Here is a 19,763-nt window from a genome sequence, read left to right as displayed (position 1 = left end):
TCTTGCACAAAGTGATATTTTCTCTGTTGGTCAGAAGTTCTGGTTTTTTTAGTGAAGCAGAGCTGCTGATCATGCTCCTTGAAACATTAACTGGCCTTCCAAATAGGCTGGGACTAAGGCAATGTGCACCTAAAAATAAAAAAAAAATAATAAAAAAAATCAGAGTGTGCTGAAGGTTTTTCCCTGCAAAAGCTAGTCAGTCAGCAGTGAAACATATTCTTTCTGTGGCAGCAGAAGTAATAACCATCCACATGTTCTCTCCACCTCATAGCTGAATGGATGTTACTTCAGCCTGCATTTCAAAATTACTCACGTCCTTTAGAGCAGTCAGGCTTAAGGTTTATTAGTATTTGAATTCAAGATAAATTTACTGTATTAGTATTAAGTAGGGTAAATTTTAGTTCCACTGGAGTCTGAGTACCCTTCACAAAATTATGTTATCTTCAATAAGATCTTACCAGAGTGAGTGAAGGCTTCCTATGATCCTCCTGAGTTAAGGAAAACCAACCCTTTTCTTGAATTTGTTATTACACTGGTTCTTAAGTGTTTTTATTAAATGCAGCAAATGCATAAAGCCTTGAAAAACTTAAAAGAAAAAGAACTCCATTAATAGACTCTTACATGTCGATTGTGTGTCATTTTTAGATAAAACGTTATCTAGCACCTTTACGTGGAATGTTTTATGTGATTTGCATGTCTCTTTCCCCTGATGGAGCACATACACAGACTTTGGTTTGACCATCTTTACATAATTTAAATTGGATTTCAGTGACTTTCAGTTGACTACACTTAGTGGTCATGTTTTATTGAATAAGTTTAGCTTTCCTAGAGAGCACACCGGATCTTTTAGGGTCCAGGTTGGAGTTGTTTGGTTTTAGTTTTAACTGGAATTATTTACCTGAAATTACTTTTGGGAACCTTAAGCATATTTCTATGGCATAATTAATATTTATACTAAGAAAATGGTCTGTGTTTAATGATAGCAAAAATTTTAAACGTGATTTGGCTTCTAGCACAGGTAAAAGATGGTAAAGTTTAACAGCAAGTTGGCAGTTCATGTCTTGCTGTGAAAAGTCAGTTTCGTTCAGGTTTCTGTTCTTAGCTCAAGCTAGTTAATACAATTAAGTTCCTGTTAAGCATATTAATAGGTTTTACACTTATAAAATCGAGCCAGTAAGTCATGTACTTTTTTAAAGGTGTATTTTTTATTACTGAATTATATATTTTTACTTAAGATACCTAAGGTAGGAAGAGGTAGTAGGCTGTGTTAAATTCTTTGGAGGAATTTTGAATTTTAATCCTGCTTACTAAACTGTTCAAAACTGCAACTAAGTTGCCTTAAGGAGGATTTTAATTTGTGCTTCCTAGCTCAATAAAACTTGTGGTTTCTTTCCTTTATGTAAGGAAACCACCCCTCTACAAAAGATAATTAATGAACAGTGTTAAATCTTATCTAGCCACTGAGCAGTATTTGAAAACAAGTTACCACTTATTGCTAATTTGTTACCACTTTCTCCTGATCAAAGTCATGTTATTTATGTGGTGTCATATATTCAACATAAAAACAGACTAGCTGGGAAGAAAGCCAGTACTTTGCATTCAAGCGTTTGAAAAGGATGGCAGCCTGTTTTATGTAAACTCTCAGGATCCCTTCTTATCCTAGACTCTCAGGATTTCATTCAGAGATGTTAGTGCTGCATTTAGTTGTTACCATAAACACTTTCAGTTCTATACAAGGAGAAATTACTGCAATGATCTTTGGAGGACTGTTTTGAGAAAGGATTTGGGCTGGGCTTTTTTCTGGGCAACTTTGAAACTGGAGTTGTATTAAAGGGTTCTTGTGTCTTTGCTTAAGAGTCAGATAGATGTAAAATCAATATGAAAAGAAAGAAAGGGAAAAGATGATTCCTGACGGAAGTAGGAGAAAGCCAAATGCATACTCTTCCCTCTAATGTTTCCTCTCACTTTGATTATGCAACTCTTTCATGTATTTTTCACAACAGCTTCTTTTTCTTTCAGTTTTTTATAAAATAATGAGAGGAGAATATCTGAAAAGGTAGCTTTACCTACATTTTGAAAGCCATTAGCACCAAAAATTTCTTATATGAGGTTAAGGGAGACAATTACAAAAGTGAGTATTGAATTGAATATGCCAGTTATCAACAGTTGTGGTAATATTGCATTGATCCAGTGAACTACTTATCAGTTTTCAGCATGCTGCAGTTCATAAAATAATTCAGCATTGTTTGAAGAGCAAGTTAATTCAGTGTAACCAAGAGGTGCTGTATTGCAAAACCTGAATGTCCTATTGCCAAAATTTGTGATTATTAATTGCAATGAAATGAACTCTGTGCATCTCTTCGGCCTGCCAGAACACATGCTTATTGATCTGTTCCCCAGCTGTCTAAAGGAAAGCTCAGTCTCTTGGTCATTGTATGTGAAGAGTTCTTTATGCTAAATACTTAAGTATTTTATAGCATCAAAGATGGGCACTCTCTCTGCAAGGAAGGGTGAGATGTCCTTTGCTCTATGAGATGAACGTCTGAGTGTCAAATACTACCATGTTTCCACATGTTGCAAGATATTGTGGATTGTAAACAGCTTTGCTAAATCCCCAAAGTCACTGGGGAGTAGTGGCCCTCTGCTTTTGAGCCCAGTAATGAAGATTTGCATAAAAGTGGAAAAGCTGGCCCTACCTAATAGAAAAATAAAAAATGGGAATGCAGCAAGATACAAAATTAATTTTTGAAGTATCTGGACTTTTATCAGGCTCAGTGGAGGGGGACTTCATTGGTTATTAGGAAGTTTTTTTTACTGAAAGAGTAAAGAGTGGTAAAGCCTTGGAACAGGCTGCCCAGGGAAGTGGTTGAGTCCTCATCCCTGGAGTTTTTCAAAAAGTGTGTAGACATGGCACTTCAGGACATATTTTAGTAGGCATGGTGATGTTGGGCTGACATTTGGACTTGATAATCTTACATGTCTTTCCCAACCTTAATGATTCTGATTCTATGATTCTATTATTTTATTCCTGAACTTGAAAGAAGAGGTTAATATCTCTTCTTCTTTGGTTATTTTGTGATTCATGAGGCGTGTGTCAGTCTCTTTTCCCAAGGAAATGAATTCAAGTTACACCAGGGGAGGTTTAGGTTGGATATTAGGAAAAATTTCTTCTCCAAAAGGATTGTCAAGCATTAGAACAGGTTGCCCAAGGAAGTGGTTGAGTCCCCCTCCCTGAAGGTATTTAAAAGACGTGTAGATGCAGTGCTTGGGGATGTGGTTTAGTGGTAGACTTGGCAATGTTAGGTTAATGGTTGGACTCAATGATTTTAAAGGTCTTTTCCAACCTAAATGATTCTATGTATTTTTATCAGGTAGCTAGGGATCATGCAGCTTCTCCTCTTACCTGCTTTTGTGAAACAGAGGCCTGTAGAATGGGGTGGAAAGAGTAGTCGAAGTGTCAAGCTGGCATATATGGCTATACAGGTATCTCTGTTGCTTTTTCTCTTCTTTCTTCAAGCATACACACACCCAACCACACACACTCGCACCCGTAGTTGTATCACTGTCACTGGTTTTCAGGTATTAGAGTGACTGGGGAAACTATATGACTGGATGTATTTGATCATGTAAAATGTTATAGCACCCTAACAAAACTTGTCTTGTTTTATCTTGCAGCAGATATGGGAGAAGAGTTTGTAAGCATGCTCACTGAGCTGCTGTTTGAATTGCACGTTGCTGCTACTCCTGACAAACTTAATAAGGTCAGTACCTATTCATGAGCTGCCCTCTGCTTCTTGGGCAAAGAAGAAAGGCTTTGTTCTGAAATCTGAGACAGAGCAGCACCTATCTCTGTTCAGACAGTTCAGAAAGCAAAGTACAGGAAGGGTGGGACCAAAATGATAACTATGGAAAAACTTTCATAGAAGTAAGATTAGTAAGGCAGTACAGTTACAGTGACTGGGTAGCACAATGGGCCGTGTTAGAAAGCCTTGAACCAGGGATGTCTCAGCAGGACAGAGTTCGTGAATGCAGCAGATTTGGTCTTCATACTGGGAACAAAGTTCAGATTCAGATTTATTTTGCTCATCATGTTTATTCTTCTCAGGGACTTCTCTAGACCTTTGCAGCTAGAATAAAATTCTTGAATTTATCTAGTTTTAGTCACGTAGAAGTTAGATGGCTAGCCATTTTTACTGTCAGGCCCCTTTAAAGGTGATTCACCTGCTGATCTTGGGCTCAGACAAATATTTATCTCTCTAGCTACACAGACAGACTAGCTTAGGCTTTGGTCTTAACGTATTGTAATCTGACTTCATGCTAAAAAAAGGGAAATCATAAACTTCCTCCTAACCATAACAGTAGTCTGCAGTTGTATAAAATGTAAAGGTTTTCCACTTCGATCTATTTTTGTGCCCGTGAAAGCAGCTGAAGATTGAGTGATTTTCTATTTATTTTGCTTTAGGAATTTAGGATGTCTCTTACCTCTCCATTTTTTTTTTTTTATATTTTAATACCACCTTTTTAGATTTTTATTTGGGAAATTTATTTCCATGCAAGTTCCTTTGAAAACACCTCATAAAGCTGAAATATTAGTAACCTTGGTATTAGCACCAACTCTATGTGTTGGCTAGGAATACCATACCTGTGCAGGAGTTATCCCTGGCTGTTCCATCTTTATGCAATTTGAAATGTTTCTCCCTACAGTTCCTTAAATATAGCCTAACCTAAATACACAAACGCTTGATATGTTTAAACTTCTGAATGTAAAAAGGAAGTAATTAAATGTGTTGTTAATTAATGTTCAGGAACATCATTTGATATTCCCTACTTGAACTGAATTTTGGGGTTGGGTTCTTTGTTTGGCAGGCTAGGAAAAAAGCTCATGAATGGCTGGAAGAAGCCAGTTTTTCCACTCCAGTAGACACAGAAGAGAAGCTAAAAGAAAAACCTGGAGAACCTGGTGAAGAAAAGACTGAAAAAGAAGATAAAATTGACAGTGATAAAACAGAAGTAGATAAAAACAAAACTGTGGAGGTAAATACGGTTTGGAGGATTAGTTCATTAAGCAAATTGTCATACTTTGTTTGGTAAGAGTACTTATTTATCTTTGTGTGTTGGTTTTATATGTTGTCCTTTTTTAAACTCATGGAAGTATTAAGAAATATTAATAAATAATTATTTTGGTTTGTATACATATTTCAGAGGAACTGGAATAAACTGAGCAATGTGGCCAAGTGCAAGGGAAAAAAATAATAATTTTTTCCCAAGTCATATCTGTTTTGCCTGTGACGGAAAATGCCGAATGATTGCTGTAAACCCAATAGGAAAATAACTTACACAAATATTTTACTGTTAGTCTGTTTCCCCAAGCAAATATCAAAGTAGCAGGTCCTGTGCTTATCAGATTGGGGTTTTTATGTCTATTTTTTTGTGTGCATGCATGTGTTTACACAACATAGAGCAAGCTGAGGGATTCTGTGGTGTGATGACAATAGCACATTGGAAGTCATATCTCAACATTCCTTGGCATTTCTTTCTCCCAGTGACAATACGTGGAAAAAATCTCAAACTTCATCTAAACTCTTAAGGAGTTTAAATCACACAGACAAAACAGAAATACAATTTAGCCAATTCACAAATGTTCATTGCCTTTATCAAAGATAGCACTTAAGGTTAAAAATATTGTGTCTGTTAGACAACCCCTCTTGTTGCTAAGGTTAATTGTGATTGAATATTTTACACCAAGTTATAGCAATATTAAATGCAGTCAGAGTCTTTGCCAAGATTTTTTGAATGAATTGTAGTAAAGAAATTATCTGTTATGTTTCCTTGCAGAAAAAGGTCCAAAGAATGAAAAAGAATTACACTGTATATATTACATATTTCTATGCCAATGCAGATTTCCAGCTGGCATCAGCTTGTGAAAGCTGTACTCGGTAGTGCTCGGTAGAATTTTTTATCATTGCTGATAAAAGCCAATTTTTATTGGGAGTATTATCCACTTCTACTCTGGAGATTCATCTGAGGGATGACTCAGTGCCTTCTATGACAAGGTGACCTGCCTACTGGATGAAGGAAAGGCTGTGGATGTGGTCTTCTTGGACTTCAGTAAAGCCTTTGACAGAGTTTCTCACAGCATTCTGCTTCGGAAACTGTCAGCCTCTGGCCTGGACAGGCGCACACTCTCCTGGGTGGAAAACTGGTTGGATGACCGGGCCCAGAGAGTGGTGGAAAATGGTGTGAAATCCAGCTGGAGGCCAGTGACAAGTGGGGTTCTCCAGGGCTCAGTGCTGGGTCCAGCCCTGTTCAATGTCTTTATCAATGACCTGGATGAAGGCATCGAGTGCACTCTTAGCAAGTTTGTAGATGGCACTAAGATGGGAGGAAGCGTTGATCTGCTGGAGGGTAGAGAGGCTCCAAAGGGATCTGAACAGGCTGGACCGCTGGGCTGAGACCATGAGGTTTAATAAGGCCAAATGCCAGGTCCTGTACTTGAGGCAGAACAACCCTGTACAGTCCTACAGACTAGGAGAAGTCTGTCTAGAAAGCTGCCTGGAGGAGAAGAACCTGGGGGTGTTGGTTGACAGTGACTGAACATGAGCCAGCAGTGTGCCCAGGTGGCCAAGAAGGCCAATGGCATCTTGGATTGTATCAGAAATGGTGTGACCAGCAGGTCCAGGGAGGTTATTCTCCCTCTGTGCTCAGCACTGGTGAGACCGCTCCTTGAATCCTGTGTTCAGTTCTGGGCCCCTCACCACAAGAAGGATGTTGAGGCTTTGGAGCGAGTCCAGAGAAGAGCAACAAAGCTGGTGAAGGGGCTGGAGAACAAGTCTTACGAGGAGCGGCTGAGAGAGCTGGGGTTGTTTAGCCTGGAGAAGAGGTGGCTGAGGGGAGACTTTATTGCTCTCTACAACTACCTGAAAGGAGGTTGTAGAGAGGAGGGAGCTGGCCTATTCTCCCAAGTGACAGGGGACAGGACAAGGGGGTATAGCCTCAAGCTCCACCAGGGGAGGTTCAGGCCGGACATCAGAAAGGAATTTTTTACAGAAAGGGTCATTGGGCACTGGCAGAGGCTGCGCAGGGAGGTGATTGAGTCACCGTCCCTGCAGGTATTTAAAAGACGAGTAGATGAGTTGCTCAGGGACATTGTTTAGTGGCAGATAGGAATGGTTGGACTTGATGATCCAAGAGGTATTTTTCAACCTGGTGATTCTATGATCCAATACTTTTGGCTCAGTATGAAAGTCACTATGGATTACTCCAGAGTTAAGTGAACTTTGTAGATGTTAGGATGAGTTTTGAAAGTGCTCTGTTAGAAAATCTGAAAGCCTGGCCTGGTTCCTGTCCAAATAAATGTTAGACTTCTTCTTACTAATTTTTCAGCATGAGTATTCATTTTCCAGCGTTGTTTGTGAAAATAACATGGCTGATATTACTACACTGTGTATGTGGTGGTATTTCCAGTCGGGGCAGGAAGGGCTTTTATGTTTCAAATTAATTCATGTGTATATATTCACATGAGCATTTATTGGTGGTATTTCTATTGATGATATTATTCCCTGTTTTCAAATTAAGGAAATCTACAGGCTGTCCATTGAAAGTCTGGCTGAGGTAACTGCTCGATGTATTGAACAGCTTCATAAAGTAGCCGAATTAATTCTACATGGGCAGGAAGTAGAAAAAACAGCTCAAGATCAAGCAAAAGTACTGACAAAGTGAGTATTATTCATTTTGTTTCTACAAACATTTGACATTTGCTTAAAACTCATGAAGCTCTGTTCAGCTTTCAGCACTTGAAGACACAGTAAGTTCATGGATCAACAAACAGCACTGGCTTTAGGCGACCTGCTGCTATATTTTCTCATGTAACCAAGTTACATCACTTACCTGTCATTTTTTGACATGGCTAACATATTTGTGTTTTCAAAAGCATGACCTATTCACAGGCTGAAAGTTGCTTCTGCTGCAGTAAGTGACTGTACATGCTCATTTTGGGTTGCATTTCCTATTCCCTCTGCAAAAGATACCATGCAGCATATACACAATGTGCTTTTAGAGTGCATAATATAGTCTTATTATCTCCCAATAGAGTTTCATTTTCTAGTGTTTATCTGCCAAAAATATACAAAAGTCAATCTGTAGTTCTAAGCAATAAAACCACGCTTGTCAGCAACTTTGTAGTGAACGATAACAAAGCATACATAAATTCAAGAAGCTGGTTTGTCACAATTCAGATCTCTAGCTCTCTGTAGTAATCAATTCTGCTGATTTCAGTGGGCTTTGACTTTAAGATACTGTAAGCACTTCAGTCCTAAATAAGTATTTAAGCAAGTGCTCATCTTTAAGAGTCCTGGTAACAATAGCAAAATCCATAGGAACTCTTCAGTCTAAAACAATGTATGTGAATAATTATTTTTCAAAATTAGAGCAAAGGTGTGGTGCACCTTGCAGGATGACATTCTGTATCACCCACTTGTGAAAGTTTAGCAAAACAGTGAAAGATTTAGGAACAGAACTAGATATTTTTCTCTCATATTTTGCCCACAAGGGTACTTGCTCTTACAGTAGAGTAGATGTTTCATTGTGTAAATAGGAAACTTCACACTGTTCTCATTAAAGTTTGATTTCTTTCCAATAGTATTTCTAGGAGTTGTGTTGCTGCAATCACCAGAAAAGCAATAGTTAAACTAGGAGTTAAGAATTTGAAAAATTGAAACACTGCCCTCTCAAAAAAACCAAGTGTTTGTGCCAACAGGCCATTGTTTTCCTGCTGTAGTCAGCAATGGATTTTTCAGTGGAAGAGCACAAAAACTATATAGTGAACAAAACCTAGCCCAAAATATTTAAAAAATTACTAGAAGCAAAATTGCCTTAAGAGTGTTCTTCTTCTAAGATGAAGATTGTACCTGGGACAGTTATAGGGGTTTTATCCGTTTGCAGAAGGATGTATTTTTATATTTGTCTCTCTTTTTTAAACCAGCTTAACAAGTGCGATGTGCAATGAAGTTTCTTGTTTATCGAAGAAGTTTTCTGATTCTTTAACAGCAGCTGGGGTAAGATAACAGCATTTTCTTCAGAATTTAGGCTGTTTTTTTACATAGTTCACATCTTAAAACAGAAATTATTACCCAAGTCCAGCGGCTTTACATGAGGTACGAGGAAAGAAGGCACTTCTTTTCTCAGATCAAGAACATAGAGCATTTTTATAGCAGATACTATGTTGTAGAGTTCATACGCCTTGATAAACTGCAATGTGTTGCCTGCCCTCTAAAATCACCGCTCAACACTTTTTATCTTCTTGTACTGAAAAGGCCTCACATTTGAAATCCCACAACTTGATATTTTCTTCTCCTACTCAGCCTATCCCTTCTGAATACATTTGTGTAAAAGTCATTAACAGATAACATTCCAGTACCTTAAGATGATTTCATGAGCTGTCTTCCTAGCCCCTGCTAAGTCCCCTGGCCTAAGACCACTGTGCTTTCAAACAGTTTAGGAGATTAGAAAAACTGTTGGTTGTCCATCTTAAAAAAAAAAAAATCACTCTGTCTTAGATGTCAAGATACTCTTTAGAAACACCCATTTATCTGTGAACGTCTTTGCTAGAAATACCATCCTGCCTTTCAAGGTGCTTCAAAGATGACTGACATCTGAGTATACTAGCAGCATGCAGAGGCAAAAATTATGCTGTTGCTGAAATTGTTCTGTAAATGCCACAGAAGAACAAACTCTGGCTCTCTTGTTTACTTCATGAAAGCACGAATGTACATCAAAGGAAATTTTCCCAGTTCTCCCATAAGCTCTTCTAGCACATCTCTGAACAAGTTTTTTCAGAGTTATTTGTAGAGAACATGATTTATTGGGTTGCTTTTATTCTGAATAATTTACGTTCCTTCCTATTACTCTGGGAGAAACTGCTTATTTTGCGTTTTGGGATTGTATTTTAGCATATTTTTGTGTGACACTTGCAATAAATACATGCACAGAAGTATAAATAAATTACACATGAAATATTAAGCTGGCCCAGCTCAGAAAATTAGAAACTAAAACTTTCATAAGCATTGCTCTAGGCTTTGTTCTTAGCAGCTCTGTATTCGGATCTTAGAACCAGATTGCTCTTGTGGGCGTCTGTGCGGACACACGAGGAATTGAGCACAAAGACACTTCCCACTGCCAAAATGCTTTCTAGAATAGATTCTTAATAATTCTTAGTAGGACAGCCTGGTGACCTTTATGTGCTGTCCCATCTCTGTAAGCTTCTGGAGGAAGATGTGGGCCTTCTGCTCACCATTACCAGTAGGAATATAAGGAGCACCTGCCACAAAGGACTGTAGGAAATCTGCATCTTCCTGCATGTCCCAGTGGTTCAACTTCCTCGTTAATCTGCCAACAACATCTTGAGTCAGAAACACATTGCAATATCCTGCAAAGTGCATTAACTGATGGGAAACTGAGAAATGGCTCAGAACAGAAAATACTGGTTTTTTTCAAACCTAATGCCATCCCTCCAGTTATATCAGTATAACTCAGACATTAGTTTTACTGCTGGCTGAATACATAATGTTGGCAATGTTTCTGAGTAAGCGATAAGGCAGAAGTTAGAAATAACAGTTTTGCTTGCTACACAATATTGATTCATACAATCAATAATATTTAATTGATGCTGCTCTCTATCTGTTTCATTTTATTGACAATCAACTAAACAATGTACTTTGTAATGGATTTTCTAGTAAATGACAGTAAAATTGTTCCTCTTTTCTCTAATCATATTCTCTTCGTTCTGCCTTCTTTCTCCAAACTAAAATTAACGTGTTTCATGTTTCTTCAAATGTGTAATAGGCAAGCTACAAGGTTGTAAGTGGAAATCCTTCAGTTAAATTAATCAGTATTGTGCTTCTTTTGTTCTAATGAAGTCCACCATTTGGTATTGACAGAAAGCAACTCTCGCTGCAGGTCGCCGTTTTTCTAAAATAACACAATGCAAAGAACGGGGAGAATAAAAAAAGAAAAGAACTTTGAAAAGCAGAGGAGCTGATGAATCTTGGATTTCTAGCCTTTAGTAGTATCACTGCTCATTGTACCCATCTTTATTCCTATCCTGTCATTGAGAAAAATGCTGTGTATGCTGAGCTATGTTTACTGGCTAGCTTGTGTTGTGCAGCTCAACATACACTGCCTCCAGCCTGGGGACCTAAGTCAACATACGCTGCCTCCACCTTGGGGATCTGAGTTTCACTTCTTTTTTCTTCTATAGAGGAGCTAATCTGGGCCTTTCATTTCTTCCTAAACACAGACATTTGTGAAACTTCCAAGAACTTAATTTTCCTTCTGACCTTTATTTTTCCTTCTTGTTTCCTTGAAAATGCGCAAGCGGTTAAAAAATTTGGAGCAGCAGGATGAAAAGGGCAATGACAGACAATGTCGTCATATAAATCTCACATCCATACGAAGCCAGGCGATTTGAAATTCTGTGGTACATGAATTAATGAAAAAGTAAAGTCCTGGGCCCGTCTTAGTTCATTGTACTTACTGATAGAAATGCATAGGGTCTACTGAAGCGTGTATGAAATGTAGACAGGGTTATCAGGAATACTGTGATAAACAGTCTGAGTAAGAATCAAGGTGAAGCAAGACCTTTATAGAATTCATAAAACCAATTCTCAGATATCAGGATATTTCTGTTAGATGTATTTCTTGTTCTGGCATTTCATTCTATTTTCCGGTTTACAGAGCAATATGAAGGCAGAGGTTCTTAATCCCATCATCAGCAGTGTGCTGTTAGAGGTAAGCCTTCGCTTTATCACATTAGGAAATGATATCGTAAAACAGTTTTGGAATGAAACAATTGCATTTATGTCTGAAGTAAAACCTATATAAAAAGTGATGACAATAGCGTTCTGACTGTTCAGTGCCAGCTCATAAACCTCTTGGGTTTGTGTTCAGCCTCTCCTGTAGGAGTATAGTATTACTGTGGATTCTTAAGAACTGTCTGACTGAAGTGAAACTGCCCAGCTCTTAAATTCTGCTGCTGTATTGGTTAGAGCACAGCAGACACTTGGCAATGTGCTGTTTAGCCCTTTTCTAACCTGTTGACGAGTTGCCTGGGATAGGTCTATTCTTACTATTATATTACCTACCCTAAGTATTGCCAGGTATTTCTGATTCACAGATGGTTTCAGATTATTATTTTCTTTAAAATGTGAGTTGCAGGTATGTCCCATCCAAGGACATTTAGATTTCTGGAAAATTTCATGGTCTAGCAGCAGGCTTGGTCAGCACATGAATGTGTCAGACATCACCAAAATGTTCATGAGTGATTTCCTTTCTTAGACACCACCAGGTATTTTTCATCAGTAGAGTACAGTGAGTAAAATATGCCTCAGTTTTACGGAGAAGAAAAGAGGTCAAGAGGGAGTACTATGCTTATAAAGTACTAAAATGTGTCCTATCTGCAGCATGAATTCTTCTAACTCTGCTAATTAGGTCACACTTCTCTTGAAACATAAATAAGCAGTAGTAGTGACTACAAATTGTCGTTCTGTATCCAATAGCTGTGTTCCCTTAAAAATGAGGAAAAGATTGTTTTACAATAAGCAGTTTTGCACTAAAATAACAATACCTTTAAGAAAAACAAAGGAAATTTGGATTGAGCAGTAGTGAAAATTATGGTAAGGTTCCTTCTGGTTTAGGGTAAGCGTGCTGTTGCAGTTGATGTATCTTCCTGTGCTTCAAGAACTGCAAAATCTGAGAATGTCCAGGATTGTGGAATACAATGTTTTTTACTACTTAAATCCTGTATTTGTCTACAGATACGTATTAGTACAGCCGAGGTTCATGGAGAATTACAAGCTGCTATACTGTTCAGTATTAGAAATTCCAAAAATAGTACTATGTGTTAAAACTATTATAATTCAAACTATGAAGTTCAGTGACACTTCTTCCACCTACAGCAAATTCAAAATTAGACCTATTGATGGAAAGGCTAGCTGGTTTGTATTTTAAAAGGCAAATCTACTTCTGAAGACTGTGGCATTTTATTCTATTGACATTACAAACAAAACAATCCAAGAGTTCGAACTGAGGGGAAGTCAGATTTTTAGATAGTGTTGTAGGCTGTCCTTGTTAGCTGTAAACTGTTATAATTTATCATTTTGTTTTATCTACACACTCTAAAATCTTGTGTGAATACATATGCTAATATTACATGATACAGATGTAAAATAATAAAAAAGTTTATTTTAAAAGCACAATGTAATTTCTTAAATACACAACAGCTGTACTGATGAGCCACATGTTTTCTCTCCCATTTTCTCTCCCCATTAGGGTTGCAACAGTACTACTTACATTCAGGATGCCTTCCAACTGCTACTTCCAGTTCTGCAAATTTCACATATCCAGACTGGCTGTTTGAAAGCACAAGAGTTGTTGTGCTTGTTAAATATTATTTACAAATAATAATAGCAAATAACATAACACTAAACATAACACTGTTGAAAGAGTTGTACAGTAATAGGTATTAAGCTTACTAAATTACAGTTATGGAGGATATGCTTAAAGAATTATACTGAGAAGGAACTTTCTGTGACACTTAAGAGAACAGATAAAGATCTGTGTTTGCTGACCCATAATTTTATATTCATTTCTGTCTACTTCTTAATTCCAACATCAGAATAACATTGCAGGCCAAAATAATCTTTTTAATATGCAAAGAACAGAAATTTTTTCTTGATTTGGTGATTGAAATATCCCCCAAAACAATCTCCTCTCACTTGTGTTACCAGGTTAGCAGTCTGGGGTTTCATTTGGACTTCAAACATTATGAATCTTTTTATCAAATGGACTTACTGATACCGACAAGTCAGTAACAGTTTTTGGACATAAAAAAGAAGTTGTGAACAGAAACTATGAGAGAATTGGTTTTGGTGGGGAGGTGATATATCAGAGCAATCACCTTCTCTCTGAGGCTGTGGCTAGACAGAGCATGAGAGCAGCAGGAATGACATTTCATAGCAACACTAGCAACTAGTGATAATTTGTCCATATCCTTAGCTTAAAAACCTGAGCTCTAGAATTTTTTAGGGTAGCTTCTCTCATAGACAGAAAGAACCTTCCAGTATTTTATGCAGCCTGTTCTCCTGAGTTTTGATTGTTTGTTATGTTTCTTTCAGCTATTTTGTATTTTTCTTCTCTTGATACACCCATGAGTTGTATTTAAATGGTTTTTTTTAATTGTAGTTAACATCTGAGTATGTTTAATCATAGAAGCATAGTTCAAATATCATAAAAAGTGTGAAACAGAGCATGGTGAAAAAAACTGTTGTGTTAGAAAAGAGAAACCGTGTATCTGCTTTGCACATGTGAACTTTTTTTTAATCCAAATAAGAGAGGACAGAAAGATCTGTTTGTGTCTTACACCATTGTAGTCCCTGTTCTGCTGTCACACACATAGTGACTTTTCCATCTTTTCTTATTTAGAGATGAATTTTCCACTATCCCTGAAATAAGATTTATTATGCAATATCTATTTTCTGCCACTCTATAATTTAACAGATTTGAGATATCCTTCTAGGTAAGTAGGAGTACAGTCTTCAAATCCATTTGCACAGAATGTAAAAAAAAAAAAAGCTTACAGCAATGTGAACAAAAATAAGAAAACCCTTTGGCAGTTGAAAAAGCAAACAAATCTTGACATTCATTGGTATTTATGCCATATTGAACAGCTAACGTTACCTCAACGTGGGGGAAAACAGGACACAGGAAAATGCCAGAAGTTAGCCCAAAGGTAGATACAACTCCCACTGACTGTTATATCCGCGACACCTCTACCGGGCATTGTGCTAATTCTGAAAGGTTCTCTTCAAAAGTCTATTACAAAATAATGATTACTTGATGCAAAACATTTAGTCTTGGGCTTCTACACTTTGGGAGGAATAAGCAGACTCTTCTCGAATAGACCTGTCTGGCTGCCGGAAGAGATACACTTGTACTTACTAGACCACAGGTCATTCTTGAATACACACTGACCCAGAAGAACAGCTTCTCAGTGTGAGTTACAGAGGACCATGGTGTTTCCTCCATGTACTTGATTGTGAGCAGTTTTCAGTTTTGAAGTTCTGGATAGCAGTGAAAGCATTCAGTAGCTTGTACAAAGGCTTGTTTGTTTAAAGCAGTTTCTTCTGTTGTTCTGTACTGGCAAGCAGAATGTAATATTAGACCTGGTTAAAAGCTTGTTTATTTTTCAAATGAAGACTGACAAGAAAAGTCTAGTGTTTTCTCCTACCAATCATTACATCCTGGATTTGTTTTTACTTCAATTTGATCATGATTTTTGATCAAGAAGCCTTTCTGTCCACGTTGGAGTAGACCTCTGCATCAAGTATCTATGTGTCATTTACTGCCAAACGAATCATAGAACACAGCAATAGCTGTTTCATGTTGTTCCTATGCCAAGTTAATGCTTTCAGACATAAATTAATTTAGTTACTTTTTCATACAGATCTTTTTCTTCTCTGAAATGCAGCGCAAAATATATAGTGTTAAACCTGTCAGAAAAGTGTATTGAGTAGTAGTGGTGCCTTTTAGGAGAGGCTGAACAATACAGCAGTAGAAGCCTCGGGGGATAATGTTTGAAATTGCTGAGGGGCATTCTTAAGACAAAGATCACTTGTCTGAGATATTCCTTAGTCCAAGTTTCACTGTCTTCTTAAATTATGTATGTATTGAATAAAGTGCCTTACCCCAAAGTAAAAGAAGGTATAAAAAAATAACATGGGAACGTAAATTGTTTACATACATATAATGTAGGAAGGGAAATGGGACACAGCATAGAGATACTACATCTGATCTCAGATGCAGTCACCTTGTCCTAGAAAGACAGAATGTCATATCTTTAAATCAATTTTAGATATAAAATATTTCAGTAGAAAAGTACTATGGGGATGTAACAAGAATATTTTGTTTACACTGGTTTGTATTTTTCCATCAGTCAAATAAATAATTTGAGATACTGAACTGAGGCGGTACACTAAAAGAGAATGTTTGGAAGAATAATGGGATGGGAGGATGTATTCAGGGAAGTCTTTCATTTCAGATTTTGTGATTTACCTTTGGAACGATGAGTGTGATTTTACTGAGAGTCAGACAAAAACAGATATTGCCTTAAACTTTTAAGGAAGAGTGTTCTTTCTTTCATCACCATCTTTTTCCGGATCAGCACACTGCAAGTACTGTGGCACTTGTCAAACTACTAGGTTTTGAGTACTTATTTAAAAAATAGCCTAGTTTGTGAAAGCTACTTGTTCTTTTGAGCAGATTTGTTTTCCATGACATGCTGTTCACTTTTGAGCACACCTTTTTTTGCAGAGACAAAGGAGGCCAGCTTTTGCACTCAATAAGTTGAAAAATCTATCAGGATGAAACTTAAAAGCAATGTCTGCATACCTACGACCTTGCAGATGATCCATTACTACAGGTCGTCACTGAAGGGTGAGCTAGAGGTAAAATATTAGACAAGTCATTTACGATATTTATATACTAAAAGTATTTGCTTGTTTTTTTGGTTTTTTTTTTTAGGCAAGCATAACAAAGGAAGCTGTAAGTTGTTTGCTGCTTTTTAGGGTATGGTCTATTCATGTGTAAACATCTCTTCCCCATGATTTGTTCCTACACTGCAGCAGCCATTGCTTGAGACAGCTAAACAATAGAACTGTCTCTTCCACTTTTTTCATGCTGCTTAGATCATCCACTGAAGCCATTAATATCATCCTCTAAAATGTGCCTCAGTCATATAATACAAAACCACAATCATTACAAATTGAGGTGCTTTTTAATGATGTTTCCAGTGTCACCCACCAGTCAGGATCCATAACAGCTTTAATGAGTCTGAAACACCACAGTATTTCAAGCAACAAATACAGATTTTTCACCTTTGTAATGATTCACAGAAGTGTTTTTATCATAAAAGCAGTCACCCAGCTGATAGGATTATCTTTGAGACATTCCGGTTCTATTTCAAATGACAGCCCTGTCCTTTCCGTTAGTCTCAAAAGAATGTAAAGAGTGGAAAAGGACTTTCCTGAGTTCTTTTTAAAAACATCTCGGAGCAAGGCTTAACATGACACCATCAGCCAGTCTGACCTACTTTGAAATTCTTGCAGTCTGACTGGAAAGCCCTCTGGACTTTAAACGCTTTTTTTCTGTCTCAGGTGAACCTTTGTTGCTGAAGCTGCTTTTAATTGTGCAACCTCTACATTTTCCATGCTCTGACTACTGCTTCAGCATTTACAATATTGACGATGGTGTGCAGGTTTTGAGTTAAAAAACAGAAAAATGTCAAAACTTGAGCGGTATTAAAAAGATGGGAGGGGAAAAATTATTTTCAAAGGAAAAAAGAAAAGGAATATGCTCTCTGCAAATAGGAACAATTTTCAAGGTTGAATTAGAGGAAAGGCTCTCTCAAAGAGTTTTTCAGCATTGTTCAGAATAAACAGCAGATGACATCTGATTAGTTCCAGCAGAACAGGAATAGCAGCATTTCTGAAGTAAAGGAAAATCTGCATGAATTTGAAGGAAGTAAGTCAAAGATAAGAACATTCAAAGACGACGGCTAATTTGATCAGTCTGGATCTACAGTGCTTATTCTCCCTTATTGCCTGCACCCCAAAAGTCCCTGAGCACGCTTCTGCTAAGAACTCCCTAATAGTCTCCCCACTTTGATCTGCTTTCACAGCTTCCCCTTACTGTCTTTCGAGGAGGTGCTGTAGCAGATCTGAAGCGAGGCAGTAGCTGTATTCATTCTGCCTTTCAAACATTTTACCCAAGGAGTGGGAGAATATTTCTTCTGCAACTCTACAGCAATGTGCAAAAGAAGTCTAAAAAACCTGCAGCAAGGAGTAATCCTAATTCTCAGTGAACTAAATTTGATGCTTCTGTAAAGAGGAAGGCATGAAGACATCACTCAAACAAATGTGTGCTGTTTCTCTTCGGAACTACAGGGGTGAGGCTGAAAGGCATTCAACAAAAGGTACCAGTTCAGCGTCACCTGAATGAAAGCCAGAACACAGGCTTCAAGCAATTTTAAACACCTTCAGAAGTCTCTTAACCCATTTACTAGGCTTGGAAAAATGCAATCCTACTCTTCCTGCCCTTGCTTATTTCAGACACTGTATCAGCAGCTTATACGATGCTGATATTTAAGATGGTTGGTGCTTTTTCTCCAGCTTCCTCACCAGTTCTGCCCTGTGTCCATTTTGCACATATGTGAATGCCACCAGTTCTGCCTTTCGCACCACATTTGCTCACCCCACTCCCTTATGCTTCCATGTCTCCTTCCCTCTGCTGGTTTCTGAGATTCTTCTGTCCTGCCCATCATCTTGTGCTTGAGAAGCTGCATGGCTGCACCAGGACATACTCTCTCTCCTCACGTGCTCAGTTTTAAAAAAGCCAGAGATGAAGAAATGGAGTTAAGGGGACATGGGAGGAGGGAAACCAAGAGGATCTTGGGAGAAATGGGAAGACACAAAACCAGTTGCTTTTTAGTCCTCTCCTTCCTCTTTTAGTGTAAGGAGGTTGGACTGTAGACTTCCTGAGGTCCCTTTTAACCTGGATTTCCTGAGGATCACATTTTATTCTCAACTCTGTTACAAATATCTCCCCATTCTCCCACTGTTTCCTATAGTTTGGAATCATACAAGCTATGATATAAATATCCTTTATAGTTTGGATGCAAGACAAGGTAAGCTGTACTCGACCAAGCTTAAAAGCTTGTAAGAACCTTTTGGGTTTACTTGTTCTTGGTGTTTTAAAAAGTAACGTGGAATCTTCTAGGGTAGTAAAACCAAACAAAGAGTTGTGGGATAACTGTGGATGATAAAACAGTAAGTAACAATTTAACCATCCAAGGAAAAGAAAAGAGGGAGGTTATAGGCAGCAAAATTAATAGAATTAAATTATAGGAGAAAGGAAATTAAATTGAGGTCACAAGGAGCAGAGCTGTCCCTATCCAGTACTCTGGATCACTGAAGGGGAAGCATGAGAGATATTGCCATCGTATGAAGCATTTAAACACTGATTCACATGGCCTTAGCAATTCCACAGTGATTTGAGATAGGTATGTCTTTTCGTCTATAAGATGCTGTCCTATGGCAAGAAGAAAAAAAGCAAGCAGAAACAAATTGTAGGAGGTTTATTTTATAAACCGTATTAAAAAATCCATTTCTGAAAAGCTTAAAGTTATTGCCACAGGTAAGAAATAAAGCCTCAAAAGCCCCCACATCAGGAAAGTCAGTATTTTTCTCTCATTTTTTTTATAAGATGGTAACACACAATAGAAAAAAAAATGCTTCAGACTTACCCAACTAAATATAAAATATTCCATATGGCCTCAAATCACTCAGAAGCTAATGTTCACAACTATTCCTATTAAATCTGAACCGCTTGATGCAATGTAATGGCTGGAGAAGCAATTTCAGAAAGCTTCAGGAGGGAAAAGCTGTATAAATATAAGGGATGGAGGTTATGAAGTATTAACATGAAGCTAAATTGCTGCATATCATAATTGCAATGGGCAGTTTACAATCTGTTCATCCTGATGGATTTAGCACGAGGGAATCTGAAGTCTTGGCTCTGCAGTTTCTGTCTCTGCTTTGTAATTGATTGTTAAATTTTACCCACAAATAATGTGTTAGCACCGAATGAGTTTGGGACCCTGCTCAGCCCAAACAGCTCCATTACGCTCAGAGGAGCAGTAATAAATGGAAAGTAAG

The 19,763-nt window shown here is 37.7% G+C and overlaps 1 protein-coding gene across 1 annotated transcript in view; it reads left to right on the top strand.

Moving 5' to 3' along the window:
* The window catches only part of FAM114A1 (family with sequence similarity 114 member A1), a 37,365-nt gene extending 21,372 nt beyond the window's left edge, over positions 1–15,993 (top strand). The window contains exons 9-14 of the mRNA XM_069856188.1: positions 3,679–3,761; positions 4,867–5,034; positions 7,576–7,715; positions 8,981–9,053; positions 11,731–11,784; positions 13,324–15,993. Coding sequence (XP_069712289.1) covers positions 3,679–3,761; positions 4,867–5,034; positions 7,576–7,715; positions 8,981–9,053; positions 11,731–11,784; positions 13,324–13,455 — 650 coding nt within the window. The 3' untranslated portion in view covers positions 13,456–15,993. The remainder of the gene's footprint in view (positions 1–3,678; positions 3,762–4,866; positions 5,035–7,575; positions 7,716–8,980; positions 9,054–11,730; positions 11,785–13,323) is intronic.
* Positions 15,994–19,763: the final 3,770 nt, after the last annotated feature.

The sequence above is a fragment of the Phaenicophaeus curvirostris genome, chromosome 4 (genome assembly GCF_032191515.1).
Source record: "Phaenicophaeus curvirostris isolate KB17595 chromosome 4, BPBGC_Pcur_1.0, whole genome shotgun sequence".
NCBI lineage: Eukaryota > Metazoa > Chordata > Aves > Cuculiformes > Cuculidae > Phaenicophaeus > Phaenicophaeus curvirostris.
This window is presented reverse-complemented; position numbering and strand designations above follow the sequence as displayed.